General features: G+C 53.0%; 1 protein-coding gene across 1 annotated transcript; it reads right to left on the reverse strand.

Moving 5' to 3' along the window:
* Positions 1-1,423: 1,423 nt before the first annotated feature.
* HPD (4-hydroxyphenylpyruvate dioxygenase) lies at positions 1,424-11,293 on the reverse strand. Its single transcript, XM_032653841.1, has 14 exons — positions 11,246-11,293; positions 11,101-11,127; positions 10,502-10,564; positions 10,058-10,162; positions 9,384-9,426; positions 9,110-9,192; positions 8,034-8,123; positions 6,997-7,100; positions 6,533-6,610; positions 5,834-5,996; positions 5,628-5,699; positions 3,659-3,781; positions 1,873-1,989; positions 1,424-1,798 (listed from the first exon to the last, which is right to left on the reverse strand). Exons 1-14 carry the CDS (start codon positions 11,246-11,248, stop codon positions 1,688-1,690), a joined length of 1,182 nt encoding a protein of 393 aa, XP_032509732.1. The 5' UTR covers positions 11,249-11,293; the 3' UTR covers positions 1,424-1,687.
* Between the last annotated feature and the right edge of the window lie 637 nt (positions 11,294-11,930).

Consider the following 11,930-nt stretch of genomic DNA (forward strand, 5'->3'; position numbering starts at 1 on the left):
TCCTGACCTTCTGAAAGGTTGACTCGAATTTGTTAAAATCAGGCAGACGAAATAAAATACATCTGTGAGCCAGATCTGGCCCGTGAGCTACCAGTTTGCAGCCCCCTGTGTTACAGAATTTCCCTTCTTTGCATGAACCATGGGAAAATAGAGGGAGGGTATCTTTGGCCAGCAGCACCGGCCTGGGACCTGCCATTGTCCCTCTGGTTTCTCACTGCTGTTCTTTTCATTTCTGAATTCATGATCCTAGAAGCCCTGATTTCTATAACCTGAGGGGGGTGGAAAAATTCCTCCCAATTCTTCCATTACACCAACTCCGATTTTTTTTTCTTACACTGAGATCCACCTGCTTCTAGTTCTGAGTTGACTCCTCCCCAGGGAGGGTTGTCAAGCATCAGAAGTAGGGAATTCCCTGGCCGGCCGGTGGTTAGGGCTTCGCACTCTCACTGCCCAGGGCCGGGGTTCGATCCCTGATCGGAACTAAGATCCCACAGGCTGTGCGGTGCAGCCAAAAAAAGAAAAGAAAACGAAGAAAAAATCAGAAGCAGAAGAGATCCTATTTGCCCCCACCTCCTCTTCTCCAGTTTTGAAGAAAGTTTTCCTTCTGTTTTAGGACCAGTAGCTCCTTTCCCAACTGTGTCACTCTTTTTTGCAAGGGTCATTCACACTTGAGTATGAACTAGCCTCTCTTCAAATGGAGTCCACGTCTGGAGCAGGGTTGGGGGGAGTAGAGCTGCACAGGGGGTGTGGGGGAGTAGGCACTGGTGTCTGCCGTGCTGCTGGTAGAGGGCAGAAGCTGAGGGGCGCAGATCCTTTCTACCAGCTCTCACACCAGGAACCATGTGCCGTGGGTGCTGAGCGAGGATGATGCCCCAAAGTCCCTGGGCTAACATTCTCCTAAGTCCAGAGGTTTGGGTTCAGGGCAGCAAAGTTGGGTACAGCTCATCCTTGGAGATCAGAACGCCATCAGACAGGATGCTGCCAAGCTTTGTCCCACCTTAGGGCCTTTACCCTTGCTGTACCCTCTTCCTGGGATGCTCTTTCCCCAGATTTTCCCATGGCTGGCTCCCAAATGTCACCTCCCAGAGGGGCCTTCCCTCGATCGACATTAGTCCTACCTCCCACCTTCACCTCTACACAAGCTCATCACCCGCTTTATTTTCTTAATAGCATTTACCACTCTACAAAACGCTATTGTCTGTCTTTTCCTTTAGCGTGTAGGCCCTCTGCACCTCTTGGTTCCAGAACTCCCCGCGACCTGCGCGGTCCTACTCAGCCCAGCGCTAGCCCCTGGCGCCTCCTCGGCTCCCGCAGCCTCTGAACCCCTAACGCGGATGTCTCCTACAGTGCTGCCACCCTGAGCTCCCCCTGGCGGCCAAAGAACCTCACTGCTCCAGCCCGGCACAAACACGTGGACACCGCCTTGGACCCCAGTCCGCTTTATTCCGGAGGGCGGGAGACTGAACAGCCCAACCGAGGGGGCGAGTTAGGAGGTAGGCGGAGTCTTGTGTGTGTGGGCGGTCCCGAAGGCGGCTGGTGGGCGGGGTCTAAAGGGAGCGGCCAGTAAGGAGGGCTCGCTCGCTGTTCAGGGCCTGTGGAGTGGGCGCGTTCCAGGACGAGGGGGCGTGGCCCACCGTGCGCCGGCAGGTGGGCGGGGCTTCGGTGGGTCAGTCAGCACCAGAGCGGCCTACATGCCGGCCACAGTCCCGTTGGTCTCCATATCGGTGAGGTTGCCACGCAGGTCCTGCTCCTCCTCGAAGGCCTTGAACAGTGAGTTGAAGTTGCCGGCTCCAAAACCCTGGAGCGGGAGAAAGGAGGTGAGCTGCGGGCCCAGAAAGCCAACCGCTGGGGACAGGCGGTCCTTAGTGGTACCTGGTGGTTGTAGCGCTGAATGACTTCCAGGAAGAGCGTGGGCCGGTCCTGCATGGGCTTGGTGAAGATCTGCAGGAGGTAGCCTTTCTCGTCGTAGTCCACCAGGATTTTCAGCTCCTAGGTGGGAGACAGGGGACTGGGTAAGGGGGAGGCTGGCTGGCCCCTCTAGCCTGAAATGGTGGGATATTTAGAAAGGCCATGGGGGCTCCTGCACCCCCAAAGCCAAGAAAAGACCCTTTTCTGCAGCAGTTCCAGACACCTCCACCTCCCCGCCTCAGCCCCTGTGTTAGCCACCCAAGGCTGGCCTGGACCACCCAAGTAGCACCCACACAGCTCTCCCTGCTTCTGCTCTTGCCTCCTTACAATCCATCTTCCTCACATTCAGGGATCTTTCAAAAATCAGATCATCTCCCCTGTTTAAAACTCTCCAGTGGGGCTTCCCTGGTGGAGCAGTGGTTGAGAGTTCGCCTGCCAATCCAGGGGACACGGGTTCGTGCCCCGGTCCGGGAAGATCCCACATGCCGCAGAGCGGCTGGGCCCGTGAGCCATGGCCGCTGAGCCTGCGCATCCGGAGCCTGTGCTCCGCAACGGGAGAGGCCACAACAGTGAGAGGCCCGCGTACCGCAAAAAAAAAGTAGAAGTAGAGTTACCATATGACCGACCCAGGAATTTAACTCCTAGGTATCTACCCAAGAGAATTAAAACATATGTCCACACAGATACTTGTTACCCAGATGATCATAGCATTATTCATGATAACCAAAAAGTGGAAACAAATGTCCATCAACTGATGAGTGGGTAAGCAAAATGTGGTCTATTCATCCAAAGGAATATTATTCAGCTATAAAAAGGAACAAAGTACTGACACGTGCTACAATATGGATGAACCTTGAAAACATGATGCTGAGTGAAAGAAACCAGTCACAAAAGATTATGTGATTCCATTTATATGACATGTTCAGAAAAAGCAGCTCTATAGAGACAGAAGATCAGTGGTTGCCTAGGGCTGAGGGTGAGGAGGTGGAATGGGGAGATTGAGAGGTGGTGGCTAAGAGGTTTCAGGTCTCCTTTTAATGTGATGAAAATGTTCCAAAATTGATTTCAATGATGGCCGCATAATATAGTGAAGAGCCAAAAACCACTGAATTGTGTATTTTAAAAAATGATGTATGTTATGTGCCTTAAATATCAATAAAGCTGTCAAAAACAAAACTAGAAAAACCTCCAATGGTTTCTGGCCACAGAAGAACAAAATCCGAACTCCTAAATAGCCTACCAGAGGAATCGGCTCCTGCCTACCTCTTTGACCTGGGCCACTCCTCAAACACTTCCTTTCATTCACTCTGGCCCTCTTTCTGTTTCTCAAATACTCAGAGCTTGCTCTTACCTCAGGACCTTTGCACTTGCTGTTCCCTCTCCCAGGACTGCTCTTTCTCTAGGTCTTCGCACAGCCAACTCCCTTTCATCATCTTGATTTCACTGAAATGTCACCTCCTCAGAGAGGCCTTCCCTGACTGCCTCCTATGTAGCAGCCCCAGATCACTCTCTGTCATAGCCTGTTTTAAGTTTCTGCACAGCACCAACTCTCTCTCTCCAATGGTGTTTGTGTTATTTATTTGTCATCTGTCTTCTCACTAGAATGCAAGTTCCATGACGGCAGGGACCTGGTCTGCTTTCCCGGCTGCATCCCAGTGCCTGAGGCAAGGTTGAGACAGCATTTGTGAGGCAAGATGGAACTCAGGGCTTGTTCTCCTCGGCTGACCGAGGATCCTGTTCGAGGCCTTACCTCCAGAACATCAATATTCTCTTTCACCCGGATCTTGGCCGACTTGAGCTTCTCCCGCAGTTGTTTATAGTATGTGGACGGAACAGCCAAAAACTCCATGCCTCTCTCTCTCAAGTGGCGAATCTGTCTCAGAGCAGGGTCAAGGTCAGTCCTTCTCTCTCCATGCTCAACACTCCCAGCCAGGGGGAAGTGCTGGGCCAGGAGGAGGCAGGGTCCCTACTCCAGCTTCCCCAAACTGCCAGGATGCAATGTGACCTCATCCCCTTCCTCCTCTGGGCCTTGTGGGTCCCGATGGAAGAACAGCAATCACTAACATTTATGGGACCTCACTACGTGCCTCTCTCGAGCACTTTCTATGTACTGTCTCATTATGTCAATGCACTAATCTTTTGAGACATTTAGATGATTGTTCTCCCCATTTCATAGCTGGGAAAACTGAGGCATTGAGAGATTAAGTATTAATATCTATTCTCAACATAGGAGCCAGAGGGATTTTACTAAAATACAAGTCAAATCATGTCACTCCTCTGCTTACCAATGGTGGTGTTTCAGAGTCAAATTTAAAGTCCTCACTATCTGCCCCCACTCCTACCTTCTGACCGCATCTCCTACCCTTCTCTTCCTTGTTCATTCTGTTCCAGCTGTTCCTTTAACCTTCCTCTACCCTGGATGTCCCTTATTCCTGGGGCGCTTTCCCCAGATTTCCACGGCTTCCTCTCTCCTCTGCATTCTTTTTTTTTTTGGGGGGGGGTGGTACACGGGCCTCTCACTGTTGTGGCCTCTCCTGTTGCGGAGCACAGGCTCCAGACACGCAGGCTCAGCGGCCATGGCTCACAGGTCTAGCCGCTCCGTGGCATGTGGGATCTTCCCAGACTGGGGCACGAACCCATGTCCCCTGGATTGGCAGGCGAACTCTCAACCACTGCGCCACCAGGGAAGCCCAATGTCTTCTGCATTCTTAAATGTCTCCTTCTTAGCGCCAGGCCTTTGGTGACCGCCTAATTTAAATATACAAAGTCCTGGGACTTCCCTGGTGGTCCAGTGGGTAAGACTCTGCCCTCCCAGTGCAGGGGCCTGGGTTCGATCCCTGGTCAGGGAACTAGATCCTACATGACGCAACTAAGAAGCCCGTGTGCCACAACGAAGATCCCGTGTGCTGCAACTAAGACCTGGCACAGCCAAAATAAATAAATAAATAAAAAAGAAAAAGAAAAACTTGAAATTAAAAAAAAAAATGTCCTTCACCCTCCCTCGCCCATGGCCCTGCTTTATTTTCCTCTAGAGCACTCACTGCCATCTAACAGAGATATTTTACTAATTTTGTTTTGTGCCTCCGTAAGGGTAGAAACTATTGTCTTGTTGGCTAATGTGTCCCAAGTACCTGAAACAGTGCCTGGCACATAGTGGGTGCTCAATAAGCATCTGTTGCGTGAATGAATGAATGAAGTTGCCATGGTCATGGTGAATTCTTGGTTGGGCCGGGGCTCAATGGGACAGGCCAGGCTCTTGTCCAGTTGGTCGTACTGCCACATTAAGAACAGGTAGGACCCAGCCTCCCCAAGGGCTGGAGCCATAGACTCAGGACATTTAGTTTAGATGAAAGGACCTAGTGGATCTTGTAGCTTACTATCCTCATTTTCAATTTGATGCAACTGAAGCCCAGAGAGGGGGTTGAATCCCCCAAAGACTCACAGTACGTTACTGGCAGAAACCAGGTCTAGAGCCCAGGCTTCTTGTTACTCTGGCACTTGCTACTTCTGTAGCAGAGAGACCAAACTCTCTAGGGTGGGAATATGCCTGCACATGAATGGCACGAGCCAGTAAGGGAGCCCTGTCAGCCGTCTGGGCTGACGAAGGGGACCCAGGACTGCCACTCGTCACCCCCATCCCCAGCCTCTGACTCCATTTTGCAGAGTTTGGCTCTGGAGCTGAATGGGAGGTGAATTAGGACCAGGAATAGGCTTCTAACCGCTGTGATGATGTCTTCAGTCTTGAGAGCGATGTGCTGGACCCCAGCGCCCCCGTTATAGTCCACATATTCCTGTGGGAGGGAAGCAAGGAAACCATTGTCAGTGGCCCCGTCACCCACACCCCTGCCCCTGCAAGAGCCCTCAAACCTCTTCCCTGCTTCGTTCTTCCCCAGCCAAGGCCCCCGGGGCCCGAGGGAGGCCCCACCTGGATCTGGGACTTCTTCCTGCCCGGCGCTGGCTCGTTAATAGGCATTTTGATGGACTCCTCGTAATTGGCCACCACGATGGACCGCAGAGAGCTGTACTCCGTGTGCACCTGCGTGTCATCCACGGACCAGAAACGGTGGAACTGCAGGTTCTTCAAGTACCTGTGGGGGGTGGCCAGAAGGGCACAATGGCTCTGATGTTGGCCTGGGACCTGCCCCCTGCCCCTATGCCACCTTCCAGAATTTGTTCCCTGAGCAGGCTCCAAAAAGGGTACCACCTTTCCCATCATGCACATCATAGGTTTGTACCTTTATTATGACAATTTTCTTTTGGGTGGAAGTAAAGCATCTGATAACAAGATCCGTATACATGGCACCACTCCAACAGATGGAGGTGCTTTTGAGAAAGGGTACTTGCTTCTCATTTGCACACACGTGCTCTTTGGGTAGTGACAGCCTTCCTCCAAGCCTCCCTGGACTGTGACACCCCCTGTGTTGATTCCCCAAGGTTCCTCAGAGGGAGGACCGGTGGGTCACTTTGGGCCTTAAATCCTCTGGTCTCCATGGTGACAGTTTTTCAGGGAACAGATGAATCAGTGACTTCAGACTAACCTGGCCCCACCTCGTGCTCTATTTCCTGACAACACCTGGGAGTCGGCCTGTCACACATGTGGGAAGGGCTTGGGCCAGGGACTCACCATTCTGAGGCAGACAGCATCTCCTGATCAGGCTGGTTTCCCACAATGTGATCAATTCTCTCGAGACTGCAGTTGGGCCTGGGAGAGGGAGGCAGTTAGGGGGTGAGGAGAAAGCTACTCCCTAAATCTCTTCCTTCCACCAGCTCCTCAATAACAGTAACTGCTCATTATTCCATAGCACTTATTATAGACACTATCTGCATCAACTCATGTACTATTACTAGCCCCATTTTACAGATGAAGAAACTGAGGCTTAGAAAAATAACTTGCCAAGGTTAAATAGCTAGTAAGTGACAGAGCTGGGATTTGAACCAAGGCAGTTGGGTTCCAGACCCTAGGCTCTTGGCCTCTATGCTGCCTCTTCAAGCCTGGGATGCTCAGGGGCTCCCCAGCAGGGACCAAGATGCTCTGTCCCCTCTGCATGGAAGAGAGGGCACCCCACCCTTGCCCCAAGGGGCACTCACAGCTTGGAAAGTAGGGGGTCGACGAATGCTGGGACCTCGAATCCAGGCAGGAACCAGCCGGTGTAGTTCATCTTCTCCACCAGGGTGTGTGTAGTATCCCCATACTGTGGGTGGCAAACAGCCTGAGGTCCCATCCCTGCTGAGGCCAGGCTGCATTTCATGGTGCCAACACAGCCCTGGGTTCCAACCCAGACCTGGCCCTAACTCCAAGTGTGATTTTAGGCAAGTCACTTCCCCTTTCCAAAATGAATTGCAGTCTGACATTTGGGAATTTGACAGTCTGTCTGCCCCACAGGACCAGAAGCTCTGTGGAGGCGGGGATGCCGTTTTGCTTATGATGCTGTCCTGGCACATAATAGGTGCTCAATTAAAATGTGTTGCCTGAATGAAGATGATGAGGGTGTTGGATCTAATTATATGGAAGGGCCTTTTCAATCATTCTAACAATCTTTGAGTTGTATTAAATCTTGAGGAGGAAGGACCTATGATTGTATCAGGTAATCTTTGCTGCGTGTCTGTGATATGCCAAGCGCTGTTCTAAGTGCTATACACGAATCATCTCATTTGATCCTTTAAATGACCGTGGGAGGAGTTATAGCTGAAGAAACAGGCACAGAACGGTTAATTAGCGTGTGGCAGACCACACAGGTGGACCACGCAGGTGGTAACTTGCTCATTTAAACGGAGTCCCAGGGAGGTGAAGTGATTTGCCCAAAGTCACATAGCTTGAGTGGGGTGGGGCTTCCCTCCCACCTCCTTCCTTGCAGGTGGGGGGGGCTTCCCCCCCATCTCCTTCCTTGCATCCCCATGCTATCAGCCCCCACTGGGGAGGAAGGGAAGCCCAGAGGCGTGACTGGTAGCCCTCCTCAGCCTCTGCACAACAGCCAAGAATACAGGAGATCAGGGTCCAGGGAGAATGTCTGCACTTTGAGGCACAAGTGTGGGATGGTATAATGGAGTCAGGGGTTGGGGAGGGGGGTCCTGGCATCTAATTGGGTGCTGACAGCAGGAGAGGTGGGGCACTGAGGTTAACTCACCGTCTGCAGCACAGCAAACTTCACCTTCCCAAACTTATCTTGCTCTACCCAGGGTTCCCGCACGATCTTGGCGCCTCGTTCCCGGGCTTTCTGCAGAGGAGATGGGGTGGGGAGGTGGTCAGTGCTGGACCCTCAGTGCTGGACCCTTTGGCTGCCCCTGCTGGATCCCCTTTGCGTGGTCCTGCCGCAGCCTCCTTCAGTTTTTCCAGCCCCAGGCAGGAACTCCAGCAAACTTTAGCTGTTGCCCTTGACACCCATGGCTCATGCCCATTTGGCAGATAGGGAAACTGAGGTCCAGGCCCAGAGCTGGGGCTATTTAAGACAAACCAGGTTGGGGTGGGGGTCTGTCCTGCCTGTCCTGTGCTAACTCACTCTGTGGCCCTTCGCCCTCTCTAGTCCTCAGTTTCTTCATCTGTAAAAAGGGTGGTTGGATAAGACAAATACAAGCTGACATTTATTGAGCACCTACTATGTGTCACACCCTCTGCCAAGTGCCTTACATGCATGAATCATGTATTTGATATTTAGCAAAACCTTATTACTGCATGTCTATGCTTATCACGTGTCAGGCACTGTTGTAAGTACTAGCCTCTTTAATCTGCACAGCAACATTACATGAAAGGCACTATAATTGTCTCTATTTTATAGATGAGAACATTGAGGCACAGAGAATTCAAGTCACTCACCTGAAGTCACACAGCTAATAAGATTGAGACCCAGCAGTCTGCCTCTGGAATCTACACTCTGAACATCTAAACTGCCTCTTGAATACAGCGTTTGGTACAGTCATGCTCAAGAAATGATGATTGTGATCTCGTTTCCTCTTTGTAACAACTCAGTGAGGTAGGTGGTTATCCCCATTTTACAGATGCAGAAACTGAGGCTCAGAAAGAGGTTGCACGGCTACTAAGGGGCAGAGTGTCACTGGAACTCAGGTGTGTGTCAGCCAACATCTGGGCACATCACTCCAGCGTGGCAGTGTCCTCCAGCCCTGACTGATGGGGGTCCCTGTCGCAGACAGAGGGCAGGCCGAGCCTCACTGCTTCGTCTCTGCGCCAGCCCAGGTGCGGCCTCACCTGCGCGATGTAGTCACAATCCTCCACCTCGAAGGCAATGTCCTTCACTCCGTCGCCATGTTTCACCAGGTGATCGCCCATCTCTGTGGCCGGCAGGGGAGGCAGGTGGCGCTGGAGTCATGGCCCCTTCCCTGTACTTTCAGCCTTCTGAGCTTCATCTCCTTCTAGGCTGAGGCCCCCTCCCTGAACCCTGATCTACCCCTGTGTCCCTAACCCCCACCCACAATACCACGTCTCCACTCCCTGGCACCCCGAACCCTCTGGGGCCCCTCACCTTTGTTCCAGGGGTTGAGGGCAGAGGAGAAGATGAACACAATCTAAGACATAGAGGAGAAGGGAGGTGTGGCTGGTGGCTCAGGTGAGCTTCTGGAGGTGCACTCCCGGCCCCCCTCCCTGCCCACCAGCGAGATACCCCTGGTGGGTCATTAGGACAAGACCCCTCTTCCCAGCCAGGCAGGACTGTTGACGCTGGGTTCCTGTCCTTTCTCAGCCTTAGCTTCCCCTCTGGTCCTGAGGGATGGGGGCTTCTCCCGTGCCAGACCCTCCTGGGGCCTTGGGATGAGCTGCCGGTCAAGCCTCCCAGTGGGGAGAGCCCCAGGGATCCATGGACCAGGGCACTGCTCAGATTTCCAGTCTGACGTCTGAGGCCTTTGCCAACTTTTCCTGAACATCTCTGAGACCAGTGTCGGGCCAGGCCGAGAAGTAGACCAAACCAAGAAGGTCCCTGTTGCATGTCGTACAAAGGTGCCGGTGGAGGGCCCAGTGGAGGCTGACCTCAGTGCACGCTCCGCTAACCACACCGGGCAGCCTGGAAGAGCACTGGGCCGCCTGGAGGAAGGGCTTCCTGGCCTCCTGCACCCAGAGGTGCCAGAGCTGTCAGGGAGCTCAGAGACCAGCAGGGAGAGAGATGGCCCTCCTGGATGGGTAGGGTCCTGGGTGGAGACTCACCTTCCCTTGCTTGATCACGTGGCTGACCATCTCCCGGGAACCCGTCTCCAGGCCCTTGTAGGCTAGGGATTCAAAGCCCATCTTGCTGCAGTAGTACGACGCAGCCTGAATCACAGAGTTGCAGACAGGCCCGTGAGGGTCGAGGGGCCGGCCCCCAGTCCCCCAAGGCTATCTGCCCTGTTGCCCCAGGTGCCGAGATCCTCCTGGGAAGAAAGCCTGCTCCCTGGCCCACGCTGATCTCAGGTAAGTTTCCCACTGGGGTCCGCGGCCCTGATTGTGTAATTAGGATCCAAAGAGTGACTGTCCATCCTGGGACTCTCCCAACATTGGCCCTGATCCTCCCGTCCCAGGGCCCAATCACAGACCCAGCTGGAGACCTGCCCTTGTCCTGGAGGCCCCCTTGCCTGCCCTCTATCCACTCCCAACACCTTGCCCAGCTTTTACCTGCTTCGCGTTGCCAACCCAGAAGGTCACGGAGTGAAAGTGGAGGAATCGGCCTCTCTCAGGCTGCAGAAGAAGAGAAGGGGCAAGGCTCAGTCCCTAGAAGTGGGTCTAGAAAAGTGCAAGTGGAGAGATGTGCCCTAGCCACCTCCCTTGTCCCACCCTCAATCCAAGAACTGAGGAGAAGCCAACCCGCCCCACCCTGCTGCCCTGAAGGCTTGCCAAGCCTCGAAAGGTTTCTCATGTAGAAATTGAGCTCCTGTGGGCTCAGGATTGGTGAGCCTCCCTCTTCCCCGGGAGGCCTGCCCAAGTTTCACAGGGGGAAACAGCTTTATGCTACAGCGACACCGATTTAAGTTAGACCTTAGAAAGAACTTCCAGACAGGATTAAGAGATTGGCAGGAATTTAAGAAGAGGTAAAAGTTTTTCTTAGGAGGGTAAGGTTGAGACCAGCTCAGTCTAGACGTGGCAGGGGGGGCAGAGATGAACTTGAGTGTGCATCCAGAACGTCACGTAACCCTTGTAGCTATTATTCCTCTTCTGCTCTTTGCTAACATCCCAGTCTCCCGGGGCCCTGACCCCACATTTCCCCTCCTGCTTACCTTCTCTCCTTTGTTGCTGTAAGTCGTCTAAGGAGAAAGAAAAGGACAGTAAGACATGGAAACTTGGACACAAGGTGCTTCTGGAAATCTCACTCCAGATCCGTGCCGTTGGCAAAAGCTGCCATGGCTCCAGGCAGGCTCTTACCATGACTGATCTTGGTCACACTTCCTGCTGGGAAGACTGGGATGAGAGGCCAGCAGAGTGCTGGACAGAAATATTTAACACCCAGCAAGTCCCGCCCCTGGCCTCCTGGCCTTCCTGGGGGTGGGAGCTGATCCTGGAAGCTCCTAGGCCTGGAAGCCTCTGATCCAGGCATGGCCTCATTGGACAGGGTGATGCTGTCAGGCCTAGAAAGGGGGAGTGACTCGCCCAAGGCCACCAGCCAGTTGGGGGCAGAGCCGGGGCCAGAAGCCAAGGGCACATTCTTTCCAGGACCCTGGGCTGGGACTGCGATCTTTGCCCTCCAGAATCCAAAGCTGAGAAGCCAAGGCCAGCTTGGGTGCAGAGGTGGCTCCAGAATTCTTATTCAGGGAGAATTTGAGGGGGATTAGGGACTGGTCTTGAAGCCAGCCACTTGTTTGCATAGCAAGTGTATGGTTTATATTTAGGTAAAAAGGTTGTATTCAATAGTGGTTAGAGGCATGGGTGTGGGGGTTTGAATCCTGGAGGTCTACATACTATGTGACTGGGGAAAGTTACCGAACTCCTCTAAGCCCGTCTCCCATCTGTAAAATGGGAACAATAGTAGTGTAGCAGGGCATTAAATGAGATAAACGTGAATAGAATCTGGCACACAGTAAGATCTCTGTTAATGCTGGTTATGATTAGT

The sequence above is a fragment of the Phocoena sinus genome, chromosome 14 (assembly GCF_008692025.1).
Source record: "Phocoena sinus isolate mPhoSin1 chromosome 14, mPhoSin1.pri, whole genome shotgun sequence".
NCBI classification, from domain to species: domain Eukaryota; kingdom Metazoa; phylum Chordata; class Mammalia; order Artiodactyla; family Phocoenidae; genus Phocoena; species Phocoena sinus.

Coding starts and splice junctions, on each gene's coding strand:
- HPD (XM_032653841.1), bottom strand. Junction 9,193..9,383: donor CCTCAACCCCTGGAACAAAG/GTGAGGGGCCCC, acceptor TGCCGGCCACAG/AGATGGGCGATCACCTGGTG. Junction 1,799..1,872: donor TTCAGCGCTACAACCACCAG/GTACCACTAAGG, acceptor CTCCCGCTCCAG/GGTTTTGGAGCCGGCAACTT.